At 39.6% G+C, this 16,067-nt stretch overlaps 1 protein-coding gene across 1 annotated transcript in view; it reads right to left on the bottom strand.

Moving 5' to 3' along the window:
• Positions 1-16,067, bottom strand: part of ADCY1 (adenylate cyclase 1 (brain)) — a gene marked incomplete at its 5' end in the record, with an annotated part of 154,259 nt that overhangs the window by 1,209 nt on the left and 136,983 nt on the right. Inside the window, 5 exons of the mRNA XM_009895050.1 lie at positions 283-407; positions 4,321-4,435; positions 8,459-8,557; positions 8,945-9,091; positions 10,236-10,352. Of these exons, the coding sequence (XP_009893352.1) occupies positions 283-407; positions 4,321-4,435; positions 8,459-8,557; positions 8,945-9,091; positions 10,236-10,352 (603 nt within the window). The remainder of the gene's footprint in view (positions 1-282; positions 408-4,320; positions 4,436-8,458; positions 8,558-8,944; positions 9,092-10,235; positions 10,353-16,067) is intronic.

Here is a 16,067-nt window from a genome sequence, read left to right as displayed (position 1 = left end):
CGGCATTCCCAGGCTTGCCTCCAACTGTGTGCAACACAGCAGAGAACTCTGTTTCTTCTGATGGGAAATGATTTATTTGAGGATTTTGTTGCCTAGTAGTAGTGAAGAGTATATAATGGAAAACAACTATACCTCTGTTGCTTGAATCATCTGGAGAATGTTGCCCTTTTCAAAAGAACCACAAGAGCAAGTGATGCTGTTTTCTAAGCAGTCTTGAAAATGCAACCACATATAAAACGCGAGGTATGTAAAGTTTGCAAAATTGTCTCAGCATGTGCTCACCTGAATTTTCCCCTGCACTCCAGTACTATCCATGCGGCTGGCGACATTTACAGTGTTCCCCCAGATATCATACTGTGGTCTTCTGGCTCCAATGACTCCAGCCACCACTGGCCCAACATTAATACCTAAATCAAAAAAATGAATTTGGGTTTAAACACTAAAGCGTATTATCCAAGGGAAACATGAATCCTGCAAAACAGATTTAATATAAGTGCCTTAGAATTTTTCTGGTCATAGGACATAATATACGTTAAATTAATGCCAATTAGACTTCTGTATTTGTAAGAGGTTTAGAAACAGAATAAAGACATACACGGAGAGATCTTATTGGAAATGCAATATGACAGACAACAAAAAATTTGGCACATCTGTGGATTTTCTTTTTTTGTTTTTTTCAGAAAAGAAGAAAAGCAGTGGTAGTATGAGTTTAGTTAAAGATTTTTAATTGTTTTCTATGACTTCCACTGTGGTTACTCATATAAAGCCTTTTAATGAAGGTTTTCCAAGTGGAACAGAAATAGTGGCCTGGAAGACACAAGGAATGGGGTAAGGGAAGCATGTGACATTGGTTGTCAGTACCAGACAACACAGATCAGGGAGACACTGGAAGAAGACAGTATGTGAAAACACCTCAAGCATCTTTTTTGGGAAAACACAGGGCTTGATTCTACATTTCTGACTGATTTTGACCCCTTTTTTTGAAGAGAAAAGTGGATATTCCTTCTTCTGAGTGCCCTGAAGAGCTGCAGATGCTAAATCCTGCATGAGGTTCTGTGCAAGGGCGTTCCCAGGCAACTTATGCAGTAGAATGGGGGTTAGATATTTGTCTTCTGCCCCTTTGTGAATCTGGAATTATAACAAATTTCAAAGAGAATTCGGGGTTTATAATTTTTAGGATGTACAGGAGGGCAAAGATGTATAAATCTCCTGTTGCTACCCTTCATGTCTTTGGTCTTTCTCAATCTTCTGCTCCCAGCAACCTCATTTTTCTGGTTGTCCAGCCCATTATCACAATTCAGCCATGAAAATACATGGAGAAAGAAACTGGAAAAAACTGTCTGTGTTAGAATATGCAATGAAATGAGAACAGCAGTGGAAGTACCATTGGAGTGGAACAGGATGCAGGTAAGGAAGGGAAGAAGGGAACTTGCTTTCTAAGAAGGCTGGGAGAAAGGACTCTGAGAGGTAATGCCTGTAATAACATCTGAAGGATTGCATGGAAAGGTTTGTGTTGTGAAGACCAGAGGATTTCAGGATTTCTGGAGGGGAACCTTAGTCCATCCCACTCCTACCAGTATGATGCCAATGCCAGCAATAGACACCCAGAGCCTGGAGAAGGGTGGTTGCAGGTCAACAGGAAAGTACCTGGAGTGCAGCACAAAGGAATTCCAGCTACTCCAGCCAGTAAGTCAGCTTCACCGGGGGCCCAACTTAAATGCAAATGCATATAACAAGTGGAATAAACAGGAGGAGTCAGAGATGTGCACACGCCTGCCAGGTCTCTGATCTTATTGACATCATGGAAACATGGTGGGATGGCTCCTGTGACTGGGAGTGTTGGAATGGAAGGCTACAAGCTCTTCAGAAAGGACAGGCAGGGGAGATGAGGTGGGGATGTTGCCCTCTGTCAACAAACAGTTGGAGTGCATGGAGCTCTGCCTGGGGATGGATGAGGAGCTGACCAAGAGCTTATGGGTCAGGACTAAAGGGAATGCTGGGACAGTTTATGTTACAGTGGGGGTCTGCTACAGACCAGGAAGACCAAGCAGATGAGGCCCTCTACAGACAGATAGAAGCAGCCTCATGTGCACAAGCCCTGGTCCTCATGGACGACTTCAATGACCCCAATATCTGTCGGAGGGACAACACAACAGGGCATAAGCAATCCAGGAGGTTCCTGGAATGTGTTGATGATAACTTCCTGCTCCAAGAGATAGAAAAGCCAACAAGGAAAGGTGCCATGTTGGACCTTATTGTCACGAACAAGGAGGGGCTGGTGGGGAGCCTTGGCTGCAGTGACTGTGAGATGGTGGAGTTCAAGATCCTTAGGGTGGTGAGGAAGGCACACAAGAAGCTCGCTACCCTGGACTTCAGGAGAGTGGACTTTGGCCTCTTCAAAGATCTTCTTGGTAAAGTACCATGGGATAAAGCCCTGGAGAGAAGATTGGCCTGGGAAAGCTGGTTAATATTCAAGGATCACCTCTTCCAAGCTCAGGAGCAATGCATCCCAATAAAGAGGAAGTCAGGCAAAAATGCCAGGAGGCCTGCATGGATGAACAAGAAGCTCCTGGAAAAACTCAAACAGAAAAAGGAAGCCTACAGAGGGTGGAAGCAAGGACAGGTAGCCTGGGAGGAATACAGAGAAATTGTCCAAGCAGCCATGGATCAGGTTAGGAAAGCTAAAGCCCAGATAGAATTAAATCTGGCCAGGGATGTCAAGGGCTACAAGAAAAGCTTCTATGTATATATCAGTGACAAAAGGAAGACTAGGGAAAATGTGGGCCCACTCAGGAAGGAAATGGGAGACATGGTCACCCAGGATATGGAGAAAGTTGAGGTTCTCAACAACTTTTTTGCCTCCGTCTTCACTAGCAAGTGCCTTAGCCATACTATCCAAGTCACAGAAGGCAAAGGCGGGACTGGAGGAATGAGGAACAGCCCACTGTTGGAGAAGACTAGGTTCTAGACCATCTAAGGAACCTGAAGGTGCACAAATCTGTGGGACCTGATAAGATTCATCTGTGGGTCCTAAGGGAACTGGCATATGAAATTGCTAAGCCACTATCCATCAAATACACGATGGGCGGAGTATGGATTGAGAGCAGCCCTGAGGAGAAGGGCTTGGGGGGTTGGCTGATGAGAAGCTTGGGGAAAAATTACCTCCATTTTCAAAAAGGGGAAAAAAGAAGAGCCGAGGAACTACTGGCCAGGCAGTCTCCCCTCTGTGCCCGTCAAGATCATGGAGCAGATCCTCCTGGAAACTATGCTAAAGCATGTGCAAAATGAGGAGGTTATTGGTAACAGACAACATGGGTTCACTAAGTTCTACTCTGCTCTCGTGAGACCCCACCTGGAGTACTGTGTCTGGCTCTGGAGACCCCAACATAAGAAGTACATGGACCTGTTGGAGCAAGTCCAAAGAAGGGCCATAGAGATGATTGGAGGGGTGGAGCACCTCTCCTATGAGGAGAGGCTGAGAGAGTTGGGGTTGTTGAGCCAGGAGAAGAGAAGACTCCGGGGACACCTTGTAGCAGCCTTCTAGTACTTAAAGGGGGCCTACAGAAAAGACGACAAGGGACTCTTTGTCAAGGAGTGTAGTGATTGGACAAGGGCTAATGGTTTTAAACTGAAAGAGGGTAGATTTAGATTAGATATTAGGAAGAAATTCTTTACTCTGATGGTGGTGAGATGCTGGACCAGGTTGCCCAGAGAAGCTGGGGATGCCCCATCCCTGGAAGTGTTCAAGGTCAGGCTGCATGGGGCTTTGAGCAGCCTGGTCTAGTGGGAGGTGTCCCTGCCCATGGCAGGCTGGTTGGAACAAGACAATCTTCAAGGTCCCTTCCAACTCTAACCATTCTATGAGTTTATGATTTGTTCTGTTGAAGAAAACAGGACTGGTTGAGGTGATTTGGCATCTGTGGACAAAAACTCACATTACACTTCTAATGCCAACAAAGCTTTTGCAGATGAAACTCAAATTAATAGTTAAGTACGGTCAGACCCAGTTTTCAGAAGTTTAGCAATGCAAAGTAGTGTAAGCCACAAGTCTGGGTACACTAATAATACTGTATAAAATTATTGGTGCTGTTTCCTTTTAGGGGTGTATAGATTAAGTAAACACAGTGGAATTGGACACAATTATAATTCCTTAATACCATCCAGCCTGCTGACCTTCTACATGGATGTGACTCTCCTGCTAAAGGTTTTTTTTCAGTTTTTGTCATGAGTGCAGGACAAGTTATCCTTTGCAGACAGCAGAGGGAAAGCCAACAAACAACAATGTTCTGCTTGTGTGATAATTGTAGAAACGTGACTTACCAACTCGTAGGACAAAGTCGTTGTAAGACTGATAGTTGATTTCATCAAGAACGTCAAACATCTCTATTGCAAAATCTGCCAGTGTACTCAGATGAGAATAAATCGATTTTTTAGCCTAGAAACAAAATAGCATTGCACATTAGATTTGTATGGTTCTTAGAGGCAGGTGAAATACCAAAATGAAAAACAATGAAAAGCTCAGACTGTATGGCTTAGGGGAAGAATCTAACCCATTTTGCTGTTTATGAAAAGAAACTTTTGATGGTGGCTACAGCGCATGCATTCTTTTCTCAAGTACTGATTTTTTTTTTCTTTTCTCTTTTTGATTTCTGGGAAGAATGGAAAGCAAAGTTCCCGTGGTAAAGTGGTTCTGTTGCTAGAGAGCTGCAGATGTTTGTTGTGAGCATGGCAAGGAATATAACCTGCTTTCTTACAAAACTGCTTTGCCTGATGATTATTAATAACTGTAGTTTCTGCCCTCTTCTCCCTTTGGGGCTTTTGCTAGCTCCCAGCTCCATGGGGTGCATGCTGTTCCCATTGACAAAATTCCTGTTAGGTTTAATCCTGTGAGATGGAGTGCACCCCTATTTTCTTTCCTTTCCAGGCAAGCTGAAGTGAGTTTAACATATCTAAATGAACTAAAGCAAAAGAACCAGAAGGCAGCAAATGAAATGCTTAAGTATCAACTTGTAAAAAAAACCCCCAAACATAAGAAAATAAGTTTTACAACTTCAGTCTAATTAAACTCATTTTCAGAGGATATTGTGGATTCCAAAAGTTATCTAGAGTCAAAAATAATTACTCAAACTCATGGAAGGAATATTTGCTACAAAGTAGTACAAAGATATTACCTGTAGCTCTAGAATTTCTTAAGCAGCGTATCATTAGAAAGTGGAAGAGAGAGGTTTGCCTGTTTGTCCTGTAACTCATACCCTTCCCCCAGGATCTACCTTTGGCTAGTTAAAGACAGGTTACTAGCATAGACCTTTGACCTGACTCAGTATGCTTGCTCTTATGTTGTGCTCTTATTTGAATAATAAATATGAATTCTTGAACAGATTTGCAAAGTGAAAGTGGGCTAAAGGTAGGATATGGTGAAAGAAATGCAAGGTCAGTGGCAGTCTAGCTTCAGTAGGGTGTTGCACAACAGGGCTGTGGCAGCTGGCATGAGATGAAAGCTCGCTGGGTTTTTGTCATGATAGTAGGATTGTATAAATGGAGTACTTGACAGTGGCTGAGAAACCTGAGAAACGGGTTGCTATTTGTTTTATTCAGCTTAGTTTGAAAGCGTTCCTTCATGTGGCTGGGAAATTTACAAAAAATAGAGCAAAGCACTAACAAAATATTATGAAAGTCATCCCTGGGCCAGTCCCAAGTTTTAGGAAGGATATTTTTATTTACCTGCCTGGGTCTCTGGCATTCTGCTTCTTGCAACGTCAACTAGCTCTACTCTTTTCCAGCCTCACCAAGACAAAGGAAGAACAAGAATTAATATTGGCTACACTTCCAACAGAGAAGAAGAATACTGAATGTCTAGAGGAGGGAAGGAGAAGTGTATAGTTTTATTTAATCATCTAATCTTCTTTATATTCCTTATCCTTCCATTTCTTTGCTGCCTGATGAATGCTTTGATTTCCTGCAATGCCCCTCACGGTTGCAGGAGAGAGGACTGGTGACAAATACTGGAAGCACTGCAGGTGACAGATGCCTCTCAAAAGGATTATTGTCAAACTCTTTTGAACCTGCACTGAAGAACACCACAAAGTTAGGACCCTGGTGAAGTCAGGACCCTAGTGAAATCACAGACATAATTTCAAAGGACTCCACACACACAATCAACTTATATTGTGTAAAAGATCTACAAAGAGCTTGGTTTGCATGCTGCCCTGATGGTGTAACTGGCAAGCATATATTTATTTAAACATCAGAGAAATAGTTACTGGAAATACTGCACAGAGCATCACAGCAAAGCAAAACTCCCCTGACAGAGGCAATGTGTATTTACTGTAGTCACCTGCTGAAGTCAAGCTGCAGAAACAGCAGTCCTGTAAAATCTGGGATTTAAATATTTAACTTCATCAGGGTACTGGGTTCTTATGTGTGTAAATATCCTCCATTAAGAGGACAGTTAACTCCATCCACTCCTTTCTGCTCATGTCTGAATCCTAGCATGAAATTGGTGGCTCACAATCATAAAGTTGTGCCACATTTTCTGATGAAGCTGGGACAACCCTGGCAGAGGGGAGACCAGAAGCACTTGGGTCTCTTATGGCTTCCCATGGACGCATCTAACTCCGCAGGGCAGCCCAGGGACTGTGTAACGGCTGGCAGTGATCGTCTGCGCCTGATGGGCTACCCAGGATCATTGGACTTCTAATACATTGCTGCATGCTGAAGACCTAGTGGGAAACTGCCAAGAGGATGTGAATAATTTCTACTGGTTTGCATCACAAGAGCAGTGGGAAGAGATCACAGAAGAGCTGAAACCCCAAGTTAAATTAAAAAATACCTGTTTCATACAAGATCTTTAGGTTTTCTGAATGTTAAATAAATTCTACCTGTACAGAAAAGATCAAAATTTGCCCCAAGATTTCAGAGAAAGGCAGAGTCCCGTACAAGACCTTCTGCAGTGATTTAAAATGCATTACTATCATAAGCTCAGCGTGGTATCTTCAGTAATGGGCTAACTCAGCTGACCCTTCAGTTAGCAACTATAAAATACAAGAGATAAACATGTTTAGGTTTTGGAACATATGCTGCCAAAGTTACCCAATAACACACTTGTTTTTGGGATTATAGTTCAAAGAGCATTTATAGCAGACACACAAGTATGCTGTTTGCCTGAGATCACACTGAACAAAATTCAAAGGATCAATTTTTCTGCCTGCTTCAGGACCCTGGACTCAAACATTTCAGCATAAACAGAGTTTTAAAAGTACCTTTTTATAATGCATAGATTTCTAGGAATGATACAAAGGAAAGCATCAGTTGTAAATACCCTGCAGATCTGAAAATTAGTTGCATGTGATATACTCCAACATGATTCTAACAATTGATTTCAATGTGGCCTTGTTTTTTATTTACTTAACAAGGATAAATGTTGCTAGAAAGTTCACAGGCCATCTTCTGGACCTTTTTGCTTTTGCCTTCTAAGTCGGTGTTATTTTGCAATGCTAAACCATATACATGCAGTGTACCTCTGTAACATACGTACATGCATATCAGAACAGAGAAGAGGTGTCTAGATATTCTGGGCGGACTAGGTGCATGGATTACTTTAGTTTTCATTTTGTTCCTCATGTTATTAATTTTATTATTTTTTCATAAATTAATTTTATTAATATAATTATTAATGTGCGTAGTACTCTGTATGCAATATATTCAGCATATTGTCCACAGGGTTCTCTGCTTTTCCAGATGCTGCATGCAAATGTAGGAAATCTCTGTCCTAAGACACAAACTTAAGATGAGAAACACACTCAAGAGTAGTAAAGAGGATACAGAAGAAGAACTGTGCCCCAGAACTAGTGGGTCTGATATGACTTTGTCTTTTTTTATTGCTGAGTAATTAAAGTGGTAAAAAGAATGCTAGCAGTAGAGACAGAGAAGAGCTGACTTGGAGGGACCAGAGTAAAGTGCCTGGCAGCAATGTACCTAGCACTAAGTTCCTGTCCATGATGGAGGTTGGAAGAGGCTGTTTGTTTTGAAAGTAGGTTGCACTGAGATTTCAATATTAAAAAAAAAAAAAATATTTAATATTCTTGTGTGAGTTTTGCAGCAAATCATTACACTTAGATTCTCCCTTTCCCTCCATCTTACAAGATCATCTCAGATACTGGGTTTAAAACACTACCACTCTGATTTATAAGCTTTTTTGTTTTTTGTTTTTTTTTTTAATGCCAATTTGCAGAGAATCCGGAGCCAAGGAAATCCCAAATGAAGCCACATAAGCAATTGCTAGGATAGCAATTTTTCTATCCATGCTATAGTTGTTCTTTGTATTTCAGATTTAAATTGTTGTAAAGAAGTAATATAAGTTATCTGTAAACACATAGAGTGTGTTGTGTTTCTGATGTTACTCTGGAAATTGAAGGAGAATGGTTCCTCCACAAAAGATCATCATGTAAAATCTTCTTACCTTGGTTCCTGAAGTAGGTACAAGTCCCACAGCTGCCATATATGTACTTCCAATTGTCTTGATCTTTTCTATGTCCTTATAATATTCTTTGTCCATAAGCTTTGTTTAAAACATAAAACTGTTAAATATTACATAATATTTTAGACAAGCAACCATAGTTATCAGATAATATGTGCAAGTTGCTTAAACCATATTATTTTGGGTAAGTTGAGGCTTGCCCACTTTCAGGTCATTGAAAAAACTACCGTTTACTCACATTTTAACACTCTTCTTATATTAGAGGAATTTGTGGTCAGACTTCTGTGACCAAAAGTACAAACTGGGCACTTTGGAAAAGCCCAATGGACACCAACTACAATTGAAGAGGAAGTTTACAGTACTGTTTTATTAGGCAGTCCAAGATACGCTGAATTGCTACAGATAATCTCTGTTGATAATAATTTGGTAGAACTGATATGGTCAAAAAACAAAGTGTTTAGACCTTACCTCATCAAAATCAGCAATAATTTCATTTAACAGGCGCAAACATTCCACTCCCATATTATTGCCATCCAATTCAATGTAGAAATCATTGAAATTTGGGATGGAAGCAAACATCACTCCCACTTGCGAATATGACTGGTAATAAAGGTCCTGCAGTTAATAAGCACATACAATTTTTACTTTAGAATATTAATCTAAACCAGGCAACATTATTATGATATCTATTCTACTGCTAAGCAATAGCTAGGACAAAAGACATCATTTTTGGTAGAGAGAAAGCAAGCCTTATTAAAAAAATGTTGAAAGATCTCTCCACTCAAAAGCACAAAAGAACATTTACACCTAAGCTATTAAACCCATTTAAAGCAACAGTCTTTTTCTCCGTTAGACACGGAAGCAGTAAGTAAAAATTTTGTAGAAAGTCTTAACACTTGTAGAAATTTTATTGTATGAGCAATAATTGCATTTTTTCAATTTTGTTTTATAACTAAAATACGAGATGGAACAATTTTACCCTGCAGCACAAAACCAGCCTCACTCCTTCATGTCTCCCTGAGTTGCAGAGTCCAATATTCAACATTAACAATATAACTCTCTTCTGTATGGTAAGGTTTCTGATTAAGAATTTGTAGGGCTCATGAAAAGTAATACCACTCTTCTGTGGTTCAAATACATTGATCCAAATTCTCAAGAGCAGTATCATGGCCATTACAGCTACTCCAGTGGTGCAGGTATTGCAGCTGCACCAGAAGGACTCTGGTAAGGGCTTCCTGAACTACTTTATTTAATCACTGCAGCCTTTGATGTTAAAAGCTACTGTGTCTTCCTTGGGTGCATACAATTCTCTATTTTTAACTTTAAATGGATGGATCCGGTAATGGCAGCATATTTCCAGAACTAGAGTGGTTCATGTGGAAGTGTCTAAGAGTTCATATACTTCACCATTCAGAATCAAAATGAGCTCATGAAATACTGTGATAAATACCAATATTCTAAATTGATTGAAAAAAAAAAGTGATTTGCATGCAGACACTTGGCTGCATTAACATTGAATGACGCAACATTCCCTTTTCCTGCTTTTTATTAAAATTTTTCAGAGAAAGACACTACAGTGAAAGAAATAATCCCAATCTAATTCTTGAACACAAGTTTTTACAACACTATTCCTTTTAACGTGAATGAAATTTTGTAAGTCCAAGCCTTTCTTGAAAACGTACAGTTGAAAAGTGACCCAAGCTATACAGAGTCACACCCATACAACATTGCTATGTCTTTAAATTTTATCTTGGTTTACCATATTTCTTGGATTAGACATAAGAAAATGCTGTGCAACATGTGCTGGCAACAGGTTGAAGAGAATTCTTTTGTTATCCAGCTTGACTCTCTCCATATCATCTCTCTCTTCTTCTGCCTGTGGGGACAGAGGAAAAGAAATACCTTTCCAAAAAGCACAAAAAAATAGCTGAAGCCATCAAATAGCTTCTATTAATTCACCCTTTGAAATGAAACTGAGCAAAATAATGCCTGCAAAGTAGAGTAGGAACAGCTCTCCTATACCATGCTTTTACATCGGTGCAAAATCCCTTTAAGACCTTAGTAATTCAAGCTAAAGTCTCTGGGCTGATGACTACTTTCAGGGCTTGATTAGCTAAATGTATTAGTGTCTTCTATAGTTCTCTTTTCTTTTAAATAGGCCCTTGATATTTTTACAGAGTAAAAAGCTAGAATAATCCCACTTAAGTCACACTGGCCTTGGAGGCCAACCACTTTCCAGGTAGGTGGAGACAGTGACAGCAGTATTTGATCCACCTTTCAAAGAAGAGAAACCTGGAGAATCACCACTGTTTAAAGCAAACCTACATCATTTTGCAGAAAATGGAAACAGATTTGGTAAGACAGTAACTTCAACAGAGAAAAAGGTTTTAAAATTGAACATCCTTAAGAGTGGTATGCAATTAAAAAAAAAAAAAGTAATATAAAAATAATTAACATTTCTAAAGTTGTTTTTAATTACTCTGGCATTCGTCATGAAAGCATATACAGTTCTTGTGTACAGAAATTTCTGTGCACAACAGCAACAGAAATTCTATCATTCATATGAATGACAGCATTCAGAAAGCGTGCCTAGGAGTTAAAACAGCTGAGGTCCTTAACTCAAGGTACTGGTATCTTATTACAAGTGTCTTGACTCACAGGAGTTAGTGGGAGTCACGGATTAGGAAACAATTCTAAAAATCAGACCCCTTATTGGAAAAATACTGAATATCTAGGCATCTCATTTGGGGGTCCTAGGTCTGCAAATTCCAGCACAGTCCTTCGTAGACCCTTCTGCAAATTTAATTCTGTGGAATTTGCTCCTGTTGTTAGAGTGACTTTTGGCCCCACATTCTGATTTCAGTTAGAAAATATTTGACCAGTATCTTATAATTCATCTCATAGAAATCACAGATTATTCTTTGCTCTTCAATCACACTCACAGAACTGTAACACAAATCTACTGCTGTGATACCAATAGGATTTTGTTTATCTACAGTCAGCACAAGACTGGAAGGCCAAATTCTCAGGCATTGTTGAGAAACTACAATCTCGTAAACCACTGAAGAATCTGTTCTAATCTTTGTTCGTGTCCCTTTTGTATCTAGAATTTGCTATCCTGATCTATTAGAAAGTCTACATACTTTTCTCACTATCCCTTCCTGTCTAAGTGGGAGAAAACCAGTCAACTCTTGCCTTTGTGTAGTCTTATAATATTCTTTTCATGTGATTTTTTTTTACAAAAAAAAAAAAAAAGATTTCTTTACAAGTAGAAAGAATGCTGAATGAGAACTGTTTCTATAAACATAAGTTCTTCAGGAATCATTTCTTTTTGAAATAAATTCTCAGCTCCTCCTCTAATACGTATAATAAGGATCAGAATTTATTCCAGAGGTGAAATATCAGTAAATATTAAATAGCAGTTAAGCTTTGCAAGAAATAAGCCTTAAATTTTTATTCCCAGCAAGTACCTATTTCCTGTTTGTGAGCTGTTTTCCTAATGCTTTTTTTTCTGTTTAAATTTCATATTCTGTTTTCTTAAAATATTCTTTCCCTATTTTGGTGGTATAGCTCTGTCCCTGACTTAATGTTGTGTATAAACATGTGCAATGGCCTCTTGCATTTGGTCTGACTGTTTGAATTTAAATGCTCTAATAATAAAAATAAAAATCTTTTTCCAGCTGAAAATCCAAACCAAGCTTACAGATTCTTTTTTACATCATACTGGAATATGGGAAATTTTTCTCTGACAACAGCAAAGAGATTTTCAAACTGAATTCAAGCTCTGAATAAAAAAATCCTTTTTGGGCTTCATTATCCATTCCTCAATTTTTCAATAAGAACTTTTTTTGTTACTTTCTTCCTAGGAATATTTAAGGTTCTCAGTTAAGCTCCCAATACAATATGGGGCAGAATAGCAGCATAAAGAACTATACATATGTGGGCCAGGGTGTAGAGATTCCTGGATAAGTCAAAGTAATCAAGCAGGGGTAGGTAAGCAGAGTAATCAGTTTGACGCATTGCATGAATGGTGATGTTGCTCAATCACTGGCAGCTGCTGTTCATTTCTGATCTGGAAATGTGTGATCAGATTCCTCTGCATTGCCCAGTCGTGGACCAAAGCACTCATTTCAGAAGACATGGCTGAGAACATTCTTCAGCAATATGTAGTGTTTCCTACCATTGCGTAAGATTCACAACAAAGGTTTCAGAGAAAGCCACAGCACAAGGAGAAAGCTGCCAGCACTGAAGCAAACCCTTGTGACCTTGGTCATGTTGCTGGATTCTGTCCAGCCTTTGACACACAGAAATAAAAGACAATTCTAATATATCAACATAAAATAAATGAGAAAAGACGCTCTAGCCTATTGGTTTTCTGGTTGTTTCCTTCTGACGAAACTTTAAGGCATGTGATGGCTTTTCTCCTCCTTTCTGTCTTGCTTCAATACAGTCATGAAAATAGTGGGAGAGAAATGCCAGTGACACTGCTCTGTGTGTTCAGGTACGGGTGTGACAATGTTCACAATCATGGGACCACAGCCGTGACTAAGAAAGAGGCTGAGAACTGAGCTCCCGAGTGAAGAGCTAGTAGCTCAAACCAAACCACCAAAGTCAGGACTGAAGGGGGGGCAAATACTCCAAGAGCAGGGAAAGGCATCAAAGATGTTGCCACTGCTAAGAAACACAGTAGAATGCTACATTTCCAACACATCTAGCAGGTGTGTCTTCCCCTTTTTGGATGCAAAACTGTTAACTACAATTTTGACTTCGAGATGCTTTAGTTGCCAGAAATGAGATGAAAGCCACTAAGCTCATGGAAGGCCCTTGAATAATACCGTGGGGCAGCAATGGCCCTTGAATAATACTAACGGTAGCAAACCCTAAGTAGAGACAAATTATGCAAACAGCACAGCGAGGGGAATGTAGGTCAAATGCTCTTTAGCTTTTTCTGCCCTGGCCTACTTCAGGTCTGGCACTTTCTAGCCAACAGGGAGAGAGGAGTGTACTCTCTACCTGCGGTTCAGGGAGACATTTGCACAGGCGATGCCTATATGGGGCAATGCTTTGCAATGAAGAATAAGCTGTGTTAGCCCCAGACCTAGAAGCAGAATATTCATGGAATTAGCATAGCACTCCTGAGCTACTTAGTTGTGTTGAAAAGCAGGGTATATCAGCTTAGACCACACACAGGGTTAATCCTGCTATACTGTTGCTGGTACCCCAGCCAGAGTCTCTGCGTGGACTGCATCGTCCAGACATACCAGTCTAACATCCTGCCTTTATTAAAGTGATCTGCTAGGAATATGAATTGAACTGTACCTTCTCTGCTACTACTGCATAGAGTTTGAGCATCCATCCTCTCACCGCACACTGCCTAAGACAGCTCTCATGTGCAACTCCTCAGGAGCTGCCTGGGGAAAGAGGAAAGACCTCCTTGTGTCTCTTGCAAGGGAAGATAAAGAGTGAAGGTGAGGTAAAAAAAGACTTGGTTGCGTTCAGCAGTGAAGGCTCTAAAACTATCCCATCACATGGCTCTAGGGGGTGGGGGAGTAAACCAATTACTGATATTTTCTGGACTTTTTTCCAGCATCCTGATTTCTGCCCTTCGGGGTAATGCAGTGAAAACTGTCTTTCCTCCTTGTGACTCATGAACTCTTACTGCCTACTCTTTGAGCAGCTGAGATAAAAGGATGTGTAGGCATCACCCTTTCCCAGGCAGAACAGACACTGAGAAGAGAGAAGGAGTACTTGGGCCTGCAGAAAGAAGATTAAAATAGCACAGATCACAGGTATTTACATTCCTGGTGGAAATATTACCCAGACAGCTAAACAGTATCCAAACCTTTGTCTATTTGTCCCTATTCCTATTGGTAAATTAAGGAAAACTGCCTGCATGATAGTTATGCAATAGCTGCTGGCTCAAAAACAAAGCCAGATTATTGGGAAAAAAACAAGAAAGAAAATACACAGGCATAAGCAACATTATTTTTTACATTCTGCTTTTTGCTTATACCTGTTTGGTATTCATGGCAGCTAGGTCATTTTGCAGAATTTAACTGTATTTGCAGAGCTACAGTATTTAAAAGCAGGCTTTGTTTTTGCTTCAGACCTGGTGACAAAATTTAAAATGTTTTTTGGTACTATGGCTTTTGACATCAACATAATTAATAGCTATTGCATTTCACAAAGTTGCACAGCATCCCACAGTTTTGACAATGCTAGTAACTGGTTACACACCCTCTGTTCAGGAAGTGGTCTGAACTGCTGTATCACTTTAGTTATGAAGTGACTGTTTAAGAAGCATAAAAATGCTGCAGCAATGTCACTGACTGAGGAGTTATCACATGAAAAGCCACTGTTTCAAGACACAGCTAACAAGAAGCCGGGCACTGGTCCCACAGAAACATCATCTTTGTACCTGAAGGTGGCACTAAAACCACAGGGAAGAGACCCATCACACTCCTATAGGGCCAGATTTTTCAAAGGAAATGCAAGCACACCTGGCAAGTCTTGCCTGCTGACTGTAAGATACATATTTCTTACAAGTGTCACGATTAGAAAAGACAGCTGAATGATATTCTAGTATTTCCTAAAGACTAAAGTATTCCCTAAACAATCAGACATATCATTGTATTGTTCTTATTTTTCTCTCCTGACAAATCCCGGGTAAGTGAGCAACTCCATTTTTAGGCAGTTTTAGTTTCTCCATAAATTTATTGCTTGTATTTATTTGTGTGTGTGTCCCCCAGTTTTGTTGAATAATTTGCATAAGCAAAAGCGATTATCAGTCACAAATAAGTAAAATGCTCCTATATTTGCTATTCACAGTTATTGTCATGTGAGGCACATGGAGTTACTCAACAATGTTATGTAGAAAATTAAATTCTCCTCCCACTGCCTGTTAAAAAAAAACCCAAACCCAACAGATATTTTCTGGAAATACTGTGATATTCAGAAAGGTTAAATTCGGCACAGAAAAAAAACTAGCAAAATCAACAAGAACCTGTACCACCACTTATGTGTGAACAATAAGTACAAATATAAATGTTTTAACGACTTATCAGAAAAATCTATTTTTTTCACATGATGTACATAAATCATTCTGTATTATCTCTGTTCTGGTTATATAACCTAGATGCATGGAAATTAGATTAACTTTTCTTGAAACTGTATCATTTTTCTAAATTAGTTTTTCTTTTCTGAAATCTGCTTTTCCTCAAAACATTTTTTTTCCCCTGATATGGCAGACAAAATCTATGAAAATGAGTTTTCCTCTGAGTTTAGCATAGACCACTGAACCTCTATCTATATATTCTTATTAATATAGGTATTAATTGCAGGATATTTTCAGTGTTTAAAATATCATTTAGTTAATACTAGATTGTTTGTTGCTCATGATGAAGTAAATGAAAATATCTATGAAATCCTTTTTATTGCAGCTTACGCCACATATGGTTTTATTCATCTGAGAACATTTTTACAGGACTAGCCTCACAATGAGCCCTACTAAAAGTATGCAAACAAAGTGCTTACAACTTCCAGAATAGTCCTTGAGTCTGAAATTCTCCCAGTTGTAAGCCAACAACTGAGA

The sequence above is a fragment of the Charadrius vociferus genome, unplaced genomic scaffold (genome assembly GCF_000708025.1).
Source record: "Charadrius vociferus isolate BGI_N301 unplaced genomic scaffold, ASM70802v2 scaffold101, whole genome shotgun sequence".
Taxonomy (NCBI): Eukaryota; Metazoa; Chordata; class Aves; order Charadriiformes; family Charadriidae; genus Charadrius; species Charadrius vociferus.
Note: the sequence above shows the minus strand (reverse complement) of the source record. Positions and strands in the feature narration are given on the sequence as shown.